General features: G+C 64.3%; 1 protein-coding gene across 1 annotated transcript in view; it reads right to left on the bottom strand.

Moving 5' to 3' along the window:
• Positions 1-2,232: 2,232 nt before the first annotated feature.
• The window catches only part of Col23a1 (collagen, type XXIII, alpha 1), a 262,912-nt gene continuing 243,938 nt past the window's right edge, over positions 2,233-21,206 (bottom strand). The window contains exons 10-30 of the mRNA XM_013507342.1: positions 17,386-17,502; positions 16,578-16,613; positions 16,196-16,222; positions 15,618-15,644; positions 14,708-14,761; positions 14,398-14,460; positions 14,063-14,107; positions 13,282-13,359; positions 11,869-11,922; positions 11,262-11,306; positions 10,665-10,754; positions 9,560-9,622; positions 9,234-9,290; positions 9,001-9,027; positions 7,881-7,943; positions 7,744-7,797; positions 7,468-7,494; positions 5,555-5,608; positions 5,306-5,392; positions 3,530-3,568; positions 2,233-3,167 (exon numbers count right to left, since the gene is read on the bottom strand). Of these exons, the coding sequence (XP_013362796.1) occupies positions 3,165-3,167; positions 3,530-3,568; positions 5,306-5,392; positions 5,555-5,608; positions 7,468-7,494; positions 7,744-7,797; positions 7,881-7,943; positions 9,001-9,027; positions 9,234-9,290; positions 9,560-9,622; positions 10,665-10,754; positions 11,262-11,306; positions 11,869-11,922; positions 13,282-13,359; positions 14,063-14,107; positions 14,398-14,460; positions 14,708-14,761; positions 15,618-15,644; positions 16,196-16,222; positions 16,578-16,613; positions 17,386-17,502 (1,110 nt within the window). The 3' untranslated portion in view covers positions 2,233-3,164. The remainder of the gene's footprint in view (positions 3,168-3,529; positions 3,569-5,305; positions 5,393-5,554; positions 5,609-7,467; positions 7,495-7,743; positions 7,798-7,880; positions 7,944-9,000; positions 9,028-9,233; positions 9,291-9,559; positions 9,623-10,664; positions 10,755-11,261; positions 11,307-11,868; positions 11,923-13,281; positions 13,360-14,062; positions 14,108-14,397; positions 14,461-14,707; positions 14,762-15,617; positions 15,645-16,195; positions 16,223-16,577; positions 16,614-17,385; positions 17,503-21,206) is intronic.

Raw genomic sequence — 21,206 nt, 5'->3', positions numbered from 1 at the left:
CGCCCCGGGCTCCGATTGTGTAGCTTCTTCCCGCTCGGAAAGTGCCCTCCTGCCCGGCCCGGGCTCGCCCTGCCTTCCCCGCTTCACCTTCGGGCCACTCGGAGGGCCGAGGCGGGGCGGGGGTGCTGCCGAGCCGGCCTGGAACCCGCAGGGCGTTTCTCACCGCGTTCTCCGGAGGTGACACCGTCCAGCGGCTGGCAGGCATTTCACGCGGCTGCCATCCCCGGCTCTGCCCGCAGGATGCCACGCGTGTCCCTCGATCACTGACCACCCAAAGCACCCCTGCACTTCCTGCAGTGTCTTAGGCATAGGGAGGAAGGAGACCTGGTCAGGCCTCTCAGATTCATCTGTGAAAGGGGAGTGCGAGCTGGGTGTGGTGGCACTCGCCTGTAATCTCAGCATTCTGGGAGGCTGAGGCAGGAGGATCAAAAGTTTGAGTCATGCTGGGCAGTTTAGCGGCACCTTGCCCTCTCCCCGTCAAGGGCCTGGACTCCAGCTCAGGGTAAAGGCTCTGAGTGCGTTCCCCGGAACTGCAAGAAAAGGGGTGGACTGCGGCCCTAGGGATTAGTTTAGCTGTCACAGCACACAGAGATTTAACAAACATGCTTCTCCCTTCCTTAAGGCGCCCTACCCTTGAGGCTCAGCTGTGACCCCCCTGGGGCCGGGGCCTTTGTCCCCACCAACCTCCCCAGGGGCAGCAGGCCCCAGAAAAAGGTCTGTAGCCACAAGGGGGCAGCAAGGGGCCAAGCATGGCCCACCCTGCCCGCTGCAATGGGCACTGCCCCTTGCCAACCTGAGGTCGGGGAGCATGTGGCCTCCACCCCCTCCAAGATCTGCCTGCCAGACACTCAGTGTCCTGGGGCTGCCTGGTCAGGTCATGCCCTGCCAATGATTTCAAAAAGGGATCCGAGGCTATCCATGCCCAGGAGCGGGCCCACGCCTGCTGCCCCATCCCGGTGTCCCCAGCAGGGAGTGCCCGCCCTGAGCACCAGGTCCCTGTGTGAAGGCGCAGGCCTTCGGAGCTGCGTGGGGTGGGGTGAGGCTCCCGAGTGGAGGGCAGGGGAAGGGCAGACCTGAAGGTGCTGCCGGGACTAGCCAAGCCAGGAACATGGGCCAAGGCCATCTCCGCCAGCCAGTGACCCAGCCCCGCTGCAGCTTGTCCTGTTTCCCTCTTCCGGCTTTCTTGATGACCCAGGGGACTGGCTGAGCATCATGGCTTGCAACTTATGGCCAGCTTTTAGGGGACAGAGGCAGGGACGTGGCCGGCTCTTCTCTCCTTAGCTGGTCGGGCTGGGCAATTTTGTTTAACTGGGAGGCTGAGCATATCCGGTCTGGGGGACCACTTGTACTGTGGCCGCCTTAGGCCTGGAAGTGGGCACCCCGGCTGTGTTACGGGCCGCCGGGGACGAGGCGGGCATGCAAAAGCATCCGTGCAACCTGCAGAGCTGATACAAGTGGCAAATACGGCTGTCCCACTTTGCAGAGGGGCAGGTGACGTTTTCTAAGGTGGTGCGACAAGACAGACTATCTCACATTCTCTCCCAAAGTGTGACATGAACGACGTTCTCTCCGAGAAGTGGGGGTCTGCCTCCGCAGGTTGGGGTGACCTCTGGCAGAAACTGACACCATCTCCATATGACTCTGCAGGCTTGGTCATAAAAGGTGACCACTCCCTCCTGGCCCACCTGATTTATTTACCCTCCGAATCCAGCCCCCATGCGGTGAGGAAGCCCAGGCCACACAGAAAGACCCCAAGTGGTGTTGTCCTGGTCCTCATCGGGGGGCAACGTCAGCTTCCAGATGTGGGAGACTTGGCGTGAGAACTACCTATCAGAGTCCACTGATGCTCCCAGAAAGTTTTTTTTTTTTGAGACAGTATCCACATGCAGCCCAGGCTGGCTCCAAACTCACAGCAGTCTTCCTGCTTGAGCCTCCTGAGTGCTGGGGTCACAGGTGTGCGCCACCCTACCTGGCCACATTTTAGGGCAACAAACTGTGGGGCGATGTGCATGCAGCATTCACTGGTAACCAGAGTGGAGGAGGCCACAGGGGCTCCACTCAGTGACATGAAGCGGATGGCCCAAAGGGCTCTGCTGACTGTGCAGGACTAGGCCCCCCAGCCGGCCCTGATCCTGCACTACCCCCTCTGGGTTCTGGGGTGGCTCTGACACAAGGGTGTCCCTGTCTCTCTCGCCAGCGCTCAGCCAGGGCCACTGCAAGGACAGGGACACGCAGACACAAGGTGGTGTTTATTACATGAGCAAACCCGTCTACACAAGGGGAGGAGGACAGCTCAGGGCTGTCAGCTGGCGGTGCCTGCGCAGGCTTGCGGGGACCGGCCTGGCACCTCATCTTGTCTGCACAACTGGCCGGCAGGCACCTGGCTGCCAGGCTGACCACAGTCCCGGCGGGGAGACTTGGGGCCAGCGGGGCCATCTCCTCCGGGGCAGCAGTGTCCCCTCCTGTCCGTCTCGGGGTGATGCGGTAAGACACAGGAGGTAGCAGCCGGCAGAACCCGGACTGTCCATGCCCCCAGGAAGTAGCAGTGGGTGGAACCCGGACTGTCCATCCCCCCACTCGGGGGCCCTGGGCTCCCGCAGCTGGCTCTAGGTCCCGCAGTGATGACAGAGCGAGGCCCCTGGACACAAGTTCTCATAGCTTCCGGAGGGAGCCAGGCCATCGTTGGGAGCTCTCTACAGACTCCTCCCTGGCCCGGTGGCAAGTGCCTGCGGAGTCCTGTCCTGCCTTGCTGAGCCAGGGTCCAGGGCAGCCAGCTGAGGCCGAGGCTGGGGGCTGGAGGGGCCCGGGCACAGCCGCCATGGGCCAGCGAGGTCTGACCGCATCGAGTGTGAGCCCAGGCTCCCGGCTTCAGGCGCAGCGCTCACGGTGGTGGCCAGCCAGGTCTCTGCTAATCCGGTGACCGGAAGCCCAAGCTGAGCAGGCGCCATCACCGTCGTCGCCTTCGGGGCACGCCGAGCCCCCAGTGCCGCCAGAGCACACCGTCTGCCCGTTTACTGAGCTGCCCCTGCCGGGCTGGAGGCACTCGCCAGGTCACAGGCCACAGTGGTGCGTTCCACAAAAGATCAATATATTACTGTTTTGTTTTTTACAAAAATTAAAAGGGTCCATGAGGATCTGTACAGGTTGCGAGCTGGGCCCAGGGGTCACTGGCAAAGGAGGGAAAGACGAGGTGACGAGGGGCATGAGGAGGCCCTGGGAGCCGCCACCGGGGCACAGTGAGGCTGTCCTCACCCCATCACCCTTTCGGTGGAGACTTGGGACAGAGTTCCCGCAGGTCCTCGGGGCTCTGAACTGGCCGGGCCAGGTGCCCACTCAGCTCCATGTGACCAGTAGGGCCGGTGACACACAACAGCCAGGACCACGGCCCCAGCTTCAGCCACGGCTGGGACAGGCACGGTGCGGGGTGCTGCAGACAGCTGAGCTCCAAGCCACGGCCCCGCCCGCCCTCTGGCCCCGCCCCATCCACCCGATTCCTCCAAACCTGGCCTGGGGTCAACCCTCACAGTACCTTATGCCAGCAGCCGGGCACGGGCAGCCCATCTTGTCCCTGCAGGGAGAGGAGGTTTGAGTGACAGGGACGGGTATCTGGCTGGCTGTCTACCCCCACTCCCCTGCCCAGGTCTGTAGGGAGATGCGGCTGTGGAACTGCCTCACGGGGCTGCCAGCTCCTCCCTGCGATTGCCCAGACACGCGTGCAGTGGGCAGAGGCAGGAGGACGCTGTTGGCAGCAGGTGATGTGCCGACATTGGTCTGCCAGGAGGGCCCAGCCTGGCCCTGGGGCTGTGTGGCCCCCCGCCTGCCAGTGTTGACTGTGGCTCTGGGCAGGGCAGGAGCAGACCTCAGCAGGCGGTTCCCCCTGGTCCCGGCCTGTGGCTGGATCTGAATGGCGGGCGGGGTGGACTCAGGGTGGACACTGGCCTGGGGTGGGGCTGTCGGGGCACGGTAGTGCCCATTCAGCCTGGGGGCTAGGGACAAAATGCAGAGCCACCTGGGTGGGAAACACTGCACTCCATTCCGAAACACAGGGACGGCCGCAGACACGGAGCACACGGGCCTCCGCCTGTGCCAGGCCCTGCTGGGCACTAACTGGAAGGGCAGAGGGCAGCACGGACCAGCAGGCAGGGGCAGGCAGGGAGGGAGCAGAGCCACGGACACACACAGCAGCCCCGAAGGCCCAGGGCACACACAGCACACAGCCGGCCATGCCGCCTACCGCAGGGCAGGGCCTGCTGCCCCTTGCCAGGCCCTGGGAGCCAGGTGGCCCTTGCCAGCCTCCGCATCGGGCGCGATCCTGTTTAAAGACAGAGGCTGACCGCTGGGGGGGAGTTGCCCTGGGCTGGGGTGCCCTGTCCCCTGGCTGCGACAGGCCTGAGTCCTTCTCTGTCCTTCGGGCCTTCTCACCGGGGTGCTCTCCTACCGCCTGGAGGGAGGGGCACCCAGGCACAGAGGGCCGACAACTCCCTGGAGGCCAGAGGCCGGCTGGGGGCCCTGGTGCTGGGTGAGCCCGCACGCGTCGAACCAGGGGACCCTCTCCCGGCCCTCTGCGTGGGGTGGCCAGCGTGAGTGTGAGGTGGAGAGCCTGCCCTTTCGCTGCCCTGTCTTTGCTGAGCTCCCCTGGCAGTGTGTGAAACACGGACGCTCCTGCCTGCTAGCAAACTGTGCCAGGCACTGGCGCAGGGCTCCTGGGAGGGGCGGGAGAGGAGCTAATGGGGAGGAGGGAAGGAAAGGGCCGACGGGGGACATGGGGATGAGTGTAGGCCACTTCCGGGAGGCAGAGGAGAGGTCGGAAGGAGATCTGGGGAGGCCCCGGGGAAGCCTGGCCCCACCCCAGCCTGGCCTGAGCCCAGAGGGGGTCAGACCCCAACTGGGGCCAGCTCCAGGGTGGGCACCCTGGCCCTGTCCCCACAGTGGCTCGTCCGTGACTGTCACGCCCTCTTGGGGCACCCACAATTGCCGCTGACTCAGCAAAACCAGCCTCTGGCCACCTCCTGCCCAGGACAGGGCCCACTCCTGCCAGGCCTGCCTGGGCTCAGGGAGGCAGTGGCCCGGGCAGGGTCTTGGTCTCCAGAGGAGGCCTTGTCCCGGAGGCGTCCCTGGGAGGGCGCTGGAGCAGAGCGGAGGGACAGTGATGTGCGGGTGGCTGTGGTGGCCTGGCACATGGGTGCCCAGTGTGGGGCCGGTGTGGCCCATGGCACTCGCGCTAAGCTCTGAGGACGGGCGAGGTCACCCGACTGCTGGGGAGGCTGGAGGACCGGGGCTCGGCCCGCCCTGCTCCGACACGTACCACGGGACACGGCTGGTCCAGGCCTGGCGGCCCTGGCTCTCCCTTCTGGCCCTTCACTCCTTTCCGGCCGGGGACGCCTCGCTCCCCCTGCACGAGAAGCGGACGGTGGGTGGCCAGTCACCGGGCTCAGGGCCCCCTGGCACTTGCAGAGCAGCGGCTGCCAGCCCTGTAGCTCCAATCCCAGCCGCCCGCTGCCCACGGCCCCGCTGTTGGCCCTCCGCCCCACCTGCCTCCTCCTCCCCGCCTCACCTTCTCCCCGCGCTCGCTCCGGTCCCCTTTCTCACCCCGGGGTCCAGGGAAGCCCTGACAGAAAGACAAAGGTCAAACCCGAGGATAGGGCTGAAGTCCCTGCTCCCTGCCCGCTGCCTCCGTGCCGTCCAGCCAAGACTGCCCTTCCGCTGTACACTCTCAGGCTGCAGCTGCCGAGCCCCACCGCCGGGTGACGCATGTGCGGGGACCGCGTGGGGACAGGACAGCGTGTGTGCATGCATGTCGGGCACCAGCTCTGCTTCCTCCGCAGCCGACCCCCGTGCCTATGTGCGAGTCCCAGCCAGGGGCCGCTGGCATCGGCCTGGGCTCGGCTGGGGACGTTTGTGTCACCATCTTTGACAGACCGAGAAAGGGTGACCTCTTCTTTCCCCTCGGCGCAGCTTTGTGCACCCTCATCTGTCCTTCGTCTGTCTGTCCATCCAGCCAGCCAGCAGGACGAAGCATCCACTGGGAGCTGGGCTGCGGCCGGATGCCGGGTATAGGAGTTTGCGGCGTTACCCCGCTCACTCGCTCACTAATGGCAGCGGCCGAGGGCCAAGGACAGGGAAGTGCAAAGCGGGTCGCGGGGCTCCCAAGGAAGTACTGCTGTATAAGGGCTGGGGGTCCACGGAAGCCCCTGAGCAGCTGGCTCTGCTGAGCGAGGGCCTGGGCTTGCCAGGTGGAGCAAGTAGGCGTGGCCTTGCGATGCCACCTGGAGCACCGGCCTCCTCCAAGGCAGCTGCCACCGCGTGCGTGGTGCGTAAAGCCTCTTCAAGTCCACCCGGTGCCTGCTCCCCAGCGCGGTCCACTGAAGGAACCCTGCCCTCGGCCCCCCTCCTGCCCCGCCACACCCTCTCCTTCAGCCCTGCAGCTGCTCACTCTGCCCTCCTGAGCGCTCCTCACTGTCCACCCTCCTTACAGTGCCCGGGCTGGGCACATGATCACGCCCACCCAGGAGGGCACCGCATTCCTGCAGCAAGGTGGCTCGGCAGCGTGGGCCTGCCTGCCCCGATGGAGCCAGGCGTGTCGCTACAGCGAGGCGGTACCATTACTGGGGGTCTGGGCCCAGGGAGGTTCGGGTGCGGAGCTGCTGGCTCTGCTCCCCCTCCAGTGCTCCCCACGCAGGGAAAGCAGAGAGAGGAGACGTGAAAGCTGGGTGGTGTCCACACAGGTGTGTCCTGGGGCAGGCGTTAAGCTTCTGGACTTCCCAGCTATGAGGCACTTTAAACCAGTTTAAACTATTTTGTTTAAATTTTTTTACTTTTGGTGTCTGGAATGAAACTCAGGACCTCGCGCTTGCCAAGCAGCTATATCCCTGGCCCTAGACTGTGTTTGGTTTATGCCATCCTGCCAAAGCAAGCCTGATACACTCAACATTGAGCTCCTGCTTCCATTCCCCTCCTTCCCGCAGTACCGGTGCAGATCCCGAAGGCCTCATGATCTCTCCCCAGGGTGCTGCAACAGGCTCCTCACTGCTGCCCCACAGCCCTGCCGTTACCCGCACCCGCTCACGCACGCATCCGTGTGCCAGCCACCGTCCTCATGCACTTGTTCATCCGTGCACCAACCATCCCCGTCCGTTCGTCCAGCCGCCGTGCGCTGTCCCCTCCATCCTTCACCCACCCACTCACCCTCGCATCAGCCGTCCACCCCCCCATCCCCTCCCTCACCCACCACCACCCCTCCATCCTCCCTCCAGTCCTCAGTCCTCCGCACCCCTGTTATCCACCTGCCATCCGTTCACAAAGCACCACTCTGGGATGTGCCCGGCTTGGCACTGAGTGCACGGACCAGGCAGCTGCACCCGGGCAGGGGCCACACTTGTGCTGGCCAGGTGACCGTGCGAGCGACACAGGGCAGAGGAGAAACACAGGGAGGACCCAGTCACTTGCAGTGAACCACGGGGAACTTACATCAAGTCCTGGCTCCCCCGGTCTGCCCTGGAGAGAGACAGAGAGGGGCGTGAGTACCGGGAAGGGGTGCGGGGAGCGCAGCTGCTGGGAGCCAGGCCCCGCGCCCGGACCACCCTGGCACAGGGAGGCAGACTGCAGGCACAGACGCAGGTCGGGGCGGAACCGCACTGCAGAGCCTCAGGGCCGCCCTGTGAGGGCAGAGACCCCGCAAGGCCCAGGGCTCGTGCTCCAAGCCTGGGGACACCATGGGCGTGGGGCTGCAGGGAGGGCGGTTACCTTCTCTCCTTTGGTTCCCGGCAACCCAATAAGACCTGGTGGGCCAACTGGGCCCTGCACGGAAAAGAAGTGCATCAAGAAGAGTGACAGGAACAAGATGCCGCACCCTGGGGACAAACGGGGCGCACGACACTCACAGGTGGGCCGCTGGAGCCTCTCTCGCCTGAGGCACCCTTCTCTCCCTTTGCTCCGTCCAGGCCCTGGAGTGGAGGGCAGATCAGTCAGCGGGAGGAACAGACAGCAGGACAGGAGAGCACGGGCTGGTCGAGGCCGGAAAGGCTCTGACAGGCCTGGCCCACATCCTCCAGGGCAGAGTGATCAGGGAGAGCAGGGGGTGTGTGTTCCTTTTTTTTTTTTTATTGTACCAAGAATTGAACTCAGGACCTTGTGCGTGCCAGGCAGGTGCTTGTGCCACTGAGCTACATCCCCGGTCCACATGTTCCCTTTTCCCCACCCACGGGCTCCCTCAGGAGTTGTGGGAGACATTTACAGTGACACCCGTTCCACAGACAGCAAGGGAGGCACGGGGAGGGCACAGCCGGAAGCCTCGGGCCCAGCACCAACCAGTTTTCTGAACCCCAGCCTTGGACCCAGTCCCAGGCAGCAGCTGCCTCTTCTAAACCCGCTGTGGGTTTAGAAGCCAGCAGCAGCACATCTGGCTGGGCCACACACCTGGCCCCCTCAGGCTGGGATTCTGCAGCCTGGCTGCCCACCTAGCCTTGGAGCTGGGGCGGAGAGGAGCTCTCCTCCTCCAGGGTGAGTGAGGGGCAGGTGTGACAAGGACCTGTGTCTGTGCCGGGTGTGGTGCCACACGCCTGTAATCCCAGCACTCGGGAGGCTGAGGCAGGAGGATGGCCCGAGTTCGAGGCCAGCCTGGGCTACAAAGTGAGTTCAAAGCTAGCATGAACTGCACAGTGAGACCCTGTCTCAAACAAACGCACAAGGACCTGTATCTGTCTCCCGGGCAGACCACACTGGAGGTTTTCCTGTAAGAGCAGAGAACCCGACAGGATGAAACACCCCAAGCCCGAGACGTGGCGTTAAGGCCGGCATTGGGACCGATGTGTGCGCCTTCGGGGAGGAGCGGGAGGTGCGGGAAGCAGGGGTGGGCAAGCCCAAGGGAGCAGGGCAGCGGACAGAGGGAGAAGTGAGTGGAGCCCGGCACAGCTGGAGGATGGCCGGGAGGCCACCGTCCAGGCACATGTTCCGGCCCCCAGGCTCAGCATGGTGTCCAGTTCTGGGTCTTCTGCCACTCACCTTGGGACCCTGGATTCCCTGGAGGCCCTGGAGGGTGAGAGAGGAGGTCAGACGCGGCAGCCTGGATGCAGGCTCCGGGCCGGGGCCCTGTCTTGCAGCCGCCTCACAGCTTCAGGCCTCTCACAGGCCCTGGGCCCCGGCCCCGTGCAGCCTCCTGCCCTCCCTGCCCCTGCTGGGGCCCAGGCTCACCCCCCTCATGGGCCCCCAGCTGCTGTAAGCCAAGCTGTCCTTACCATGGGGCCAGGGGGTCCGGGGGGCCCGGGGGGCCCTGGTTCTGCTATGATCTGGGCCTGCAAGGTCAGAGATGGGTTAGTCACCCTGCCCACCATCCCTCGCCTGCCGGGTCCCCAAGTCACTCACGCGGACAGAGCGCCCTGGGCGGGGCCCCTGCTGCTGTGGGGGGGGGCAGGGCGCAGCCTGTGGGGGACTCCACAGCCAGCCCTTGCTTCCCCATGGCATGGCCGCCCGCTGTCCGGCTGGGTCGGGCCGGGTGCTCTTCTGCCCCAGCCTGGGCTGCGTGCTGGTGCAGCCCTGGGACCCCGCACCCCAGCCCCCTTACCAGGCTCTCCTGCAGGCTCTCGGACGCCGAGTCTCCCCTCTCGCCCTTGGGGCCATCGGTGCCCTGCGGGACGGGTGGCCTGTGAGCCCTTCCCACATCCCACAGCCCTCCCCGCGCTGTCAGACCACCCCTTGCTCAGGCTCACCCACAGCAGCCCCGAGCTGAGCCGCGCAGCCTCACTTCCCCAAGCCAGGATGCGCCCGGTGGGGGCGGAAGTGTGCAACACACAAGACAGACCGCCCTGCGGCGCAGCGAGGGGCCGGCACTCTGAAAGCGGGACCCAGGGTCAAACCCCAGTGCCACGTCCCATGGGTGGCCCTCAGGGTGGACAGTGGCAGAGGTCAGAGGTGCCCAGTGGCTATGTAACACTGGCCGCTTGTCTTATCCAGCCAGGGTGACAGTAGGCTTGCTGCATCCAGCCTCCACGCTTAGCCCTGTCTTCTCCTTCAGGGACAAGACTCCCCTCCCTTCCCTTCCCCTCCCCTCTCCCCTCTCCTCTCCTATTCCATTTCTTTTTTTAGCACCAGGAATCGAACTCAGGATCTTGCACCTGCCAGGCAGGTGCTGTGCCACTAAGCAGTATTCCTAGTCTCTTCTATTCTATTTTTATTCATTTATTTTTAAGACAGCCTCTTGCTATGTAGTCCTGGCTGGCCTTGAACTCACTGACACCCTGCCTCAGCTTCCTGAGTGCTGGGATTACAGGCCTGCATGCCATGCCCAGCTCATGCCCATTTTAGTGGTGAGGAAACTGAGGCTAGAGGAGGTTAGGTCATTGTCTAGGGCCCCGGGGTCAGGAAGCCATGGATGCAAGCCCAGGCAGCTTCAGCTGAGCACAGTCCAACCACGAGACCACCCCGCTGCTACCAGAATGCATCTCCTTGTTGACCCTACTGACACAGGCTGGGCAGAGGCCTCGCAGGTGAGGATGCACGCTCAGCCAGGGCCATGCTGGCAGGGAGCTGGGGCGTCCCCTGTGGGGCATCCCATGTCCTCAGCACACCCTTCCTGGCCTCCCTGCAGTCCCCACCCAGCTGGGATGGGTACACACTCACAGTGGGACCCCCAACTTAGCAAGTGGGGCAGGCCCAGCCCAGCCACCTACCGGAAGGCCAGGTAAGCCCATCTCGCCCGCTTCCCCTTTGGGTCCCGCTGGCCCAGGCTCTCCTGCGTCTCCTTTCGGTCCTTTGGGACCCTGAGGCCACAAGATCACACAGTCAGTGGGGCTCAGGGACACCCCCTTCCCCGTGGGTCCTGCGCTTAGACCAGGCCAGCCAGACTCCCACTTCCTGCTGTGGGCCCCCATCCCTAGCTCAGCAGCCAGGACCCTGGAAGCAGTGGGGGAGCTGGAACTGGGGGCAGGGGATCCCCATGCCGCATCCCCTGTGACTGGGGAGCAGCCTGAGGCGGGGGGAGGGGCTCACGGGCCTGGGCAGGCCCTTCAGGGCACTCATGGGCTGAACTGCGCACGCATACCAGGGCTTGGAGTCACGGCTGTCCTTCATTCAGCAGTCATGTCTTGCCCAAAATGTGCCACATGCTAGGGGCCCAGCAGTAGACACACCCACTTGATACAGTTATCAGGTGACATGAGGGATACGCTCACCTCTGTGTGGGTCTCACACACACACACACACACACACACACACACACACACCATGCCCAGCACCAGCGTCACCAAGGAAATCAAAAGCCCACAGACCTTCTCTCCATCGATTCCTGGGGCACCGGGCAGTCCGAGCTCACCCTGCAGGGGATGGAGGGAACAGTGAGAGGACTTCTGGCTCCCTTGCCCCAAGACAGGCCTTCCCCGGTGGGTCAGAGACTTCCAGCAAGGCGCCTGGTGCCGCCGCCTCTCTGCTGAGCTTTGAGAGACAGCTGTACACAAGGCCATCACCTCCAGGTTGTTAGGTCACAGCTCTGGAAGCTGAGGCCCGGGTCCCAGAGCTCAGGGCGAGTGGGGCCAGGACCAGATCCCGCCTGACTTCAAAGTCAGGGGCTCTTCCTCCAGACAAGTGGGAGGGTGCACCGAGCAGGCACAGCCACAGCATCGGCTGTGCACACGCACACCGAGGGCCGGCCGGGCGTCCTGGGGAGGACCGGCGGGCGAGTGTGTGAAGGAGACTTCACAGGGCTGGGCGGTGGGTGGTAGCCAGGGGCTTGCAGAGGGCACTTGTTTTGTCTAGAATGGCATCCCCGGAACTCAGGCTGACAGCAGGAGGGATGTGGGGGCCGGGGGCGGGGTGGCAGAGAGGAGAGGGCAGGTGGACACGGGGTCCCAGGGGCCATGTAGCTGCATCTGCACTGACCTTGGCTCCGGGGATCCCTGGTGGTCCTGGGGCTCCCTGTGGCCCGGGAGGACCCTGTGTGCAGAAGTCAAGCTGGTCAGCGGTGGGGCAGAGCCCCTCTCCCCTGGCTGCTGCCCTGTGGGTGCAGCTGAGCAGGCTCCAGGGCCCCAGGCCTGGCCCCACCCAGGCAGGTCGGGCGGGGCCAGCGAGGTGGCAGCAGGCGTCCACCGAGCTATCACAGCGCCTGGTGGCACAGCCCAGACTCCCTCAGAGCCGGTCTGCCCCAGATACAGATTCTTCACCACGCATTGCTGCTCGACGCTCCACAACAGCTCCCTATCAGCTCAAAGCCAGTGTAATCCGGGCTGGCACCCGAGGCCAGCGGATCACACCCTCACAGCAGCTGGCCACCTCCTGTCTGCCTGTCCCGTGAGTTCTGACTGCTTCTGCTTCCTGCCGCCTGCTGGTCCCGGGCGTTCCTTGGTCCCACAGGTGGGCGATGGCGTCTCGGGGTCACAAGGTCTGACCTGCTCCTAAGCGCCTGTCTGGACTCGCAGCGGCTCAGCAGCTCCTAAAGGCCTTGGCTGACAAGCTCTGTCCTCGCCCTCCACCCCACCCCCACGCTGCCCTCTGCTGACGTCATTTCCTGCCTCTGCCGGCGGGCGCTAGGTCTGGGGCTGGCACCTACCTCCCTGGAAGGCTCCATAGCACTCCTGAGCTGCCCTCCCCCAGTCTCTCCTTTCTTCTTGAATGTATCATTCCCCTGCTCAGGGACCGGCGATGGCTGCCTGCTGCCACCCAGTTGAACCACCCAGGCACCCCAAATCCTAGGAGTTGCTTCCTTGCAACTCACGGGGCCTTCCCCCGCGGCTCCCGGCCACCTGGGCCACACCACGCATGCGCACGTCCCGAGCCGTCGCTTGCCCTGCGCGGGCCTGGGACGGCCTGCAGTTAGCCTCCCCCTGCACTTTCCCGAGCCCCGCGGGAGACAGCTGCGATGGAAGCTGCGGTCAGGTACCAACCGAGCCCGGTCCTGATGCCGCCTTGTGCCCACCCAGCTCCTTTCCCTGGTGCCCATGAGCAGCTGGCATCCCGCCTCTCTCTCTGTAGTAGGTCCCAATTTGCCAGTCACTGGGCAGGGCTCAGAGGGCACACGTGTGCCCAGGCTCGCGACAGGGTTTCCCCTGTCTCCCCCGTGGCCCAGAGAGGGGCCTGGAGACACTGCTGGCTCAGACCCCAGGAGACGCTCTGCCTTTGTGGAGCTCGGGCCCCACACCCACGCTGCCATGGCCTCCCAGCACTGCACTGGTCCACACCGCACTCGTCACGGTTTTGGGCGCCCAAGGAGACAGAGGTCTGCGTGCTGAGCTCCCCCTGTGCCCTCAGGGGGAGGGCACGGATCTCAAGGGGCATCCTGGACCCCACGAACACTACCTTCAGGGCATCCAGGATCCTGCCGTCATAGTCGATCACCACCGTGTCACCCTGCTCGCCCTTGAGGCCCGGGGCACCCTAGAAGGGAGGGTGAGCAGCTGGGAGTGTGTGCAGGTGTGTGGAGTGGAGGGGTCCCTGTGTCAGCCAGCGAGACCCTGGAGGGACACGGACGGCTGGCCCTGCCCCCCAACCTCTGCAGCAGGTTGCGCTTGGTGTGTGCCGAGACCCGCGTGTTCTTGGTTACGTGTGCACACGCTCCATGCCACCCCTGCCCAGGAACTCAGAGGTTCTCAGGCACCTGAACCTCGCTCCCCAGGAAGGGTCCAGCAAGGGCCAGCAACTCGTGTTGGGGGAGCCAGACCCAGCCTTGCTTCCCAGCAGACTCTGGGTCAGGCCCACATGGAGCTCTCCAGCACACACACAAACCCCACGCTCGGGGCTGACCCAGTGCCCTGGCCACCTGCAGCCAGGCTGGGTTCAGATGTTTTTCGGAAGGCCAGGTCAGCCACTGGGGCACAAGGGAACGTGGGCACATCTTGTGACACAGCCGAGGATGGGACCCTGGCTGTCCGTGTAAGGCCAGTCCCTCGGGCTGACTGCAAGAGATGGGGCAGCGGGGTGCTGAGGGGGGAGCTCTGTGTGGGGCAGGACCTGCGATGAGGGGTCGGGACTCTGACTTTGGCACGCCCACATTTGAACACTTGCCCGTAGGCAGATGGTGTGAAATGTAAAAAGATGCTCAGATAATCCCTGCCCCTCCCCAGGCCTGGAGGCTGCTTACCCGGGGCCCTGCGGTTCCCTCGGTGCCTCGAGGCCCGGGCTCCCCCTGTGGAGATGCACGGTTGCAGCCCGGCCTGCGGGACCCCACCTGAGCCCCTCCAGCCCCACTCCCCAGGAGGGCCCAGGCCCCTGTGCTGGCCTCAGGAGAGGGACCCAAGAGGGAGGCACTGCTGGAGTGGGTGGGGCTGAGCAGAGGCCCTGGCCGGCACCAGACCGCTGCCTCCCCCACACTCTGCACCCCTGCTGCCCTGCATCTGGGCAGTGAGAGGTAGAACCCCGGCCCCTGCCGGGCCCGCTGTGGGCCTTCGCCAGCAGAGCAGAGCCCACTGACGTCACCTTCGGTCCTGGGGCACCGTCCACGCCGTCCTGCCCTCTGGGCCCCGTGGTCCCCGGCTCGCCCTGAAATGGAAATGCTGATGTGAGCAGGACACCGCAGGGAGAGTGGCCTGGGACCCGGGGTGCTGGCTCCTGAGGAGGGTGCCCGAGCGGCACAGGGGTGGGGCAGCTGGGGGAGCGCGGGGCGGCCAGGGCCTGGATGAGCTGGGTCGGCCACTCCATGTGGTGCAAAGGGCCAGGACAGGCACTGGGCAGGCTGCAACCGTGGGGCACGAAGGCAGGGCCCCCTGGGCAAGGGGCACACACTTACCTTGGGCCCTGGGGGTCCAGGGAGTCCGGGCTGGCTGGGCACCCCGTCCTCCCCCTGAGGAGAGAACAGCTGAGGCTGTGACTGACCATCATGGCTGGCCAGGCTGGCCAGACCCTCTGGTGCCAGCGGGCCCCTCCCCTGCAGACCCCCAGGGCCCCGAGCTGTTGGCCTCTAGGACAGGGCAGGGCTGGGTCTCCGTGCCCCTGCCTCCCCCAGCCAGAGCCAGCCCGGCGAGTGTTTGCAGAAAGAGCGCCCGGGCAGGGAGAGAACACTCAGTCACTCCCTCACGCAACGTCGTGGAGCGTCCTGGCTGCCGGGATGGACCCGGGCTGCCTCGGAGGGAGCTGGAGGAGGCCAAGGGCTGAGATCGTCCAAGGACCAAAACACAGTGTCAGAAGTCAGTGTCGGGCGGGGACGGGGACGGCATGACGGAGGTGCTTGGGCTCCTCTCCCGTCCAGCGGTGGCTCCCAAGCTTAGGGGCGCCTCAGCTTACGCAGACCTTGGGTCTCCCCCATAGCCTCTGCCTCAGAATCTGGGGTGGCCCCAGAACTCACATGTGTAACGTTTCAGTGCTGGGGGGTAGGCAGGGCCCTCCACTAGCCGGGCCAGGCCAGCGCTGCCCACTGAGTGCCCGGCCCCGCCCAGCCAGAATGCGCATCTCCATGCGCCCTTAGGTGGTGCTGGTGCTGCCGGGCCAGGACCACGCTTGGTGCCACCGTCCCAGCCCTGAAGTGTGTGGCGGAGGAAGGGGAGGGAGGGGTGAGCAGACGGAGGGAACTGCCTCTGCGGAGACCCTGGGGCTGGCACAGGGGACGCCTGCCCTGTGGGGAGGACCTGCCAGCCTGTGGCAGCCCGGCCCGGCTCTCCTGCACTTCCTGCCCCTGGTGTGAAGCTCCGCGGGGCCCTCACCTTCTTTCCGGGGGCGCCGGGCTCACCCTGAAGGAAAACAAGAGGCGGCAAGGGGGTCAGAGCACAGGGGTTTTCTGCACCCGACCTTTCTCTTCTGGTGCGGTGGGACTCGTGGCCGTCAGCCCCGGCCAGGACCCCGGAGCGCGGCAGTCGCACAACCTTGTTCGTTCCGTGACCCTGGCGAGATCCCTGCTCTTGAAAGTGGAGAGGTGACTCCTGCAGTCAGAAGGCTGCTGGGAGCTGTGGCCGGGAGGAGACCCGAGAGCCCGGGCTTGCCGCGGGCCAGTGCCCGGCAGAGCCCTTTCCCACCCTTCCTTCCATGGCCCAGGGTCTGGATCCCCCGCAGGCCCGCAGCCCTCCGTCCACCCGCGCTCCCCCAGGAGGGAAGAAAAGAGACCGTGGACACCCGAGGAGGCTACACTTGTGACTACACGAAGAGCTGCCCTGGACGTTCACAGCTCTCACGCTCATAACTGCCCAAGTCTGAAAGCAACCAAGATGTCCTTCAGAGGGTCAGTGGGGAAATAAGGGCCTGTCCCCCTCCCGCTTCCACAGCAGGTCAGGACAGGAGCACTTACCTGGGGCCCTGGGGGTCCCTTCAGGCCCTGGAACAAGAGGAGAGAGGGTGTCAGACACCCCTGGAGGCTGCGGCTGGGCCTGTCACCTTCCCTTCTGTAAAGGGCGCCATCTAGTCCCAGAGAGGAGGCGGGCTGCGCAGCGCCAGGCGTGCGCTCCCCGGCCCTGGACTGACTGTGAGCACCTCCCACTGTTTTGAGGCTCAAGCAGCGGCCAGCGCACTGCGGACCCCACCCAGGAAGCTGGGCACTGGACTCTCCCTGCTGGGCGTGGCATCCACCACGACCTGCGGGGCGGGGGCAGGCAGGGGCGCGTGTGTGGGCTGTGCACGCCTCTGCCAGGTGGGCCTGTGTGGCAAGGGGCTGCCGGGTCTGGGGTACTGACCACCTCGCCGTGCGGTCCAGGCTCGCCCTTGGGGCCCTAGGAGACAGGAGAGAATAGCGGTTCAGGCTCCGAGGTGTCCCATGGATCCTGGCCCCACCTGCTGCCGGCCAAGCGCACTGTCTCCTTGTTCCCTCCCCGCCCAGGCCTGGCGGGCAGCCGTTCCCCTCCGCAGACAGAGGGCAAGGCCAGGGTTCCGGCCCACGTGGCCGCTGAGGTGGGTGAGCGGGAGCACAGCCCGGGGGCGCCGGGCTCTGCAGGCTGGGGTCCTGGTTAGGGAAGCGGGTAGACCGAGGCCTGGGCTCCCGGGTGTGGGGACACCAAGGCTACCTAGTTAGTGCGGGGAAGTGAGTGTGGCCTCGTGCCCACATCGGAGCCTCAGGGACTGCGGCTGAGGTCAGGGTCCACCCGCGCCTCGGGGTTGCAGCTATCTGCAGACAGTGTCTGGGCAGCGAGGACAGAGGCTGGGTAACACCGGCTGGGGCAGGGGCAGGGGCGGGGCAGGGGCAGGGGCAGGATGTGCAAAGAGTTTGGGAGAGGAGTCCTGCTTGGGGTCAGGGACTAGGTTAGGGTTGGATCCAAGATCTGGGCGAGCTAAGGGTCTGGTTGGGGTTAGGCCTGGGGTTGGGGTGGGGTTTGAGCTGGGCCTGGAGTTCGAGTCTGCTTGGGCTCCGCTTTGGTGCCTGGACTGGGGGAAGCTTCGTGTTGGGTTTGTGCAGGGGACGGGGCTGGGGCTGGTGCCGAGGCCAGTCCGGGGTCTGGGTCATCAGAGGATCGGGTCCTAGGTGCTTCTGCCCGTGCCTTCTCTTACCGCTGGGCCTTGAGCTCCCCTGGGGCCATCTTTTCCAGTGTCGCCAGGAGGGCCCCGTGCCCCAGGGGGCCCAGGGGGGCCTGGAGGCCCTGCAGCTCCATCTTGCCCTTGTTCTCCCTGAAAGAGATGGAGTCTGGCATGGGCCCAAGGGTCTGGGGAAGGGGTTCCAGCTTGCGGTGCAGGTCTCCCTTATGCGGGCAGCCCCTGTCCTTTCCCCATCCCCAGCCCTGGAGGCAGGCTCCGAGGGACAGGCTTTGATATGGGTCCTCTTTTTTTTTTGTTGTTTTTTTTTTCCCCCGGTACCGGGAATCGAACTCACGACCTTGCCAGGCAGGTGCTGTGCCGCTGAGCTAAATCCCCAGCCCAATATGGGTCCTGTTTCTGCTTCCCCGCAGCCGTGTGAAGGGCCTGGTCTCTAAACCTTGGTCCATGTGGCCCACCAGAACCCCTCATACCTTGAGCACATGCTGCCTCTCGGGTGCCTGTAGGCCAGAGAGGGTGCCCAGGTGAGAGAGGACAAGGTTAATGTGGGAGAAAGCAACTGTACCCTTTCCCTGAGTGTCTCCCAGCAGACTTTCCTGGCTGGTCCATTCCTGCCTCATTAAAGGTGATGGAGGTGCTGTCTTGGGCATTTATATGAGGGGAGTGAAAACCTGTGTTTACATGAAAAGCTGTATGCAAATGTTCACAAAGCTTCATTTGCTGTAGCCCCAAGCTGGTAACAAGCCGATCATCCTTCCATCCTTCCAGAGGTGAGTGGTTAAGGAGCTGCAGTACTTGCATGTCACGGGACTACTTAGCAATAAATGGAAAGGAACAAGCTTCCCATACATGCAAAAAATTGGACGCGTCTCAAGGGAACTGTGCTGAATGAAAAAAAAGCTGGTTTCACAAGGCTACATGCCGTATGCCTATGTTTGTGTAACGTCTCTGAGTGGCAGAATAATTCAGTGGGAGATTAATGGTTGCTGGGGTTCAGTTGGAGGGAGCGAGCTGTCCACAGCTAACCAAGGACAGCAGAAGGAATCCTGGGTAGTGCCGCCCAAGTCTACAAGTGTGATAACACCGCACAGGACAAAACACACACTGAACATGCACATGGATGAATGCGTAAACCTGGGGAGGTCTGAACAAGATTGGTGGGCTGTGCCGACATCAACCTCCTGGGTGTGAACCACCCCCATGCAAGCTGTCATGGGGCAGCCAGGTGAAGGGCTGCAGGGCACATGGTATGTTATTTATTTACAATGCATGTGAATCTACAATTATATCACCATGAAAAGCTAAAAAGGAAAGGCAATGCAGCGCCACACGAGCGTGCGGTGACACCAAGCCCCAGCTCTTGGAGCCGATGTTAGTACCGGGTCAGACCCCAGGCAGCCAGAGCCCTTTACCCATGGCTCAGCCTGAAAGGAGCAAAGCCCACAGTGCAACTGGCACCTTCCTGCTGCCCCAGTCAGTCCTGCCCAGGCATGGCACAGGGTGCGGTAAGGGCACACCCGGTCATACAGCCTGGAGTGCCCAACCTTGTTGTCCCTGAAAAGGGGAGGAAACCTTTTGTGGAGCCAGCACCGGGGAGCAAGCCCTCGGAGAGCATGCTGATCCCACCGTTGGGTGAGCTGGCCAGGCACCCTCCCTGCCGCGCTGTGCAGAGGAGGCTGGGTGTCAGAGAGGCAGTCGTCACTCAGGGTTACAGAGTGGGGAGGCTGAGCCCCCCTGACTACCAAGGCCACTTGTCTCTTCTAGACTTCTTTGTGTGCATTGATTTTTAGGGTCCTGCTCAGTTACCGGGGCTGGCCTCAAACTTGCTCTCCTCCTGCCCCGGCCTCTTGAGTAGCTGGGATTATAGGCCTGTGCCACTGTACCAGGCTCTCTTAGACACTCCTCTCCATCCATGGCCCCTGCTGCTCCTTTTACAGCTCAGAGCCCTAGACTGGGAGCCACTGGTCTGGATGCTACTTGTTGAGACATTCCAGCAGGTCATGGGGAGGCTGTCCTCGGTCTCTGGCCCGGCCAGCTGCCCCTCGTCCTTCAGGACTTGGATGGCTGAAGTCCAACCCTGGAAACGTGCAGTGAGTCACGGGGACGGGGCCACAGCACACCAGCAGGCCGGAGCCTCGCTCGGCCGTCTACCTTGAGGACGCGGACGCTGTACGCGCGGCGGTCTCCGCTTATAAAGCCGGGGCTGAGCCGAGGGAAGACCATCTGGGCAGCAAACAGGGGGTGTGGTCAGAGAAGCAGCAGGGGCTTCCACAAGCCACAGGCTGCTTCTGGTGGCAGAGGCAGCTCGCCCAGCTCAGAGAGGGCGGCCTGACGGTGGGGTGCAGACAACCTGCTCCAGATGGCTTTTGTGCCGCTCCTCTATCACGGGCTCTTGCTGGTCCCTGGGGAGGCTGGTGCCCCTGTGGCTGGCCCGGGCCTCATCGGGCTGCCAGAGGCAGGGGAGGCCATGCTCCGCCTGCTCTGGGTGGAGCTTCTCCCAGCCTGGTGGCGCCCACTCCCTGCCTCGGGGATGCTGCTTTGGGACCACCTGAGACGGGAGAGCCCCGGGGCACCTTCCAGGTGAGCGGCCAGTGAGGGTCCCTCCTCGGTCTCCAGGACCTGCTGCCTCTGCCGCAGCTACAGGGGACCAGGCCTGCTCTGGCAACCTCGGAAGATGCTGTAATCTGTCGTTTTAAGGCCCTAACCTTATGTGGGGGTCACAAACCACTGGGACTCTGGGACATGAGGAGGGAGAGCTGCTTGTCCACGGCCTCGGGACCTGTTGTGGGTGGGTGCTCCCCGTGGAAGCTCAGCTCCCACACTGCCGCCAGGAAGCAAGCAAAAAGGCTTCTTCTCAGCAGCCCAGGGCAGCACGGCAGCTTTCTCTGCTGTGGGAGCGATCTCACCAGCGCTGCAGATGGCTCGGCCTGTGGCGCTCAGCCTGGCCAGCCCCCTTCCCGCTCCCAGCCCCTGATCACAACCACTCTGTCATGTGGACCCTGCTGTCCTCAGTTCACACAACCAGGCTCTGAGCCATGCGGTGGGGTGCTGGGCTCCCCGCGTCCTTACCACAGCCCCAGCCGGCCCTCTCCGCCGGGCTCCTCCTGCTGCCGTCCATTCCCCACTAGGTGGCGCCCTGCTCCGCCCCCCCCCCCCCAACGGTCCTGCTCCCCCAGGACAGCAGAGGACGGACGTGGGTGGGCCTTGCGCTGAAAAGCCCAGCCCAAACTCACAGACACAAGCCGTGTGCATCACGGCCTGGCCTCCTCGGGGGCAATGAACACCCAGCTTCAACCTCTGCAGCCTTCCTGCCCGGGGCCGTGCCAGAAATAGGGGCACCGGTCCGGGTCTACTGCAGTGACCCTCTGCCAGAACCCCTTTGGGGTGGCTACCTGAGTGAGCATGCGGCCCAGGGACACCGATGGGGGGCAGAGGTGGGCCTGGAGGAGGCACTGGTTTGTCCTCATGCTGGGCGCTGACTTTTATGACTGCAGCGAATTTTCACGACCACGGGAGTAGTGGCCGTCACCCTTGCCTCACTCAGGTGAAAGTGACTTGGGCAAGGTCAGGGGCTGCTAAGTGGCAGAGCTGTGCTTTGCGGTCAGACCAGTTGCCCTCAGGGAGGTCCGTATCCAGCCTGGGACCAGGACCAGCCCCACTGTCGGGCACCCATGGTGACAAGGACAGGGACTTGGACATCTGCTGGGTCCTTCTGTGTGGAAGGTAGTGGCCTTGGCCTGACCAGGATACCTGCGCCTTCCACGTAGCAGTCACGGGTGGGGAGGAAGGGCAGCTTCACTCGCCCCTTCCTGGGATGAGCTATGGGCAACTGGGGCCCA

Source organism: Chinchilla lanigera, unplaced genomic scaffold (assembly GCF_000276665.1).
Source record: "Chinchilla lanigera isolate Chin_1 unplaced genomic scaffold, ChiLan1.0 scaffold00007, whole genome shotgun sequence".
Classification (NCBI taxonomy): domain Eukaryota; kingdom Metazoa; phylum Chordata; class Mammalia; order Rodentia; family Chinchillidae; genus Chinchilla; species Chinchilla lanigera.
Note: the sequence above shows the minus strand (reverse complement) of the source record. Positions and strands in the feature narration are given on the sequence as shown.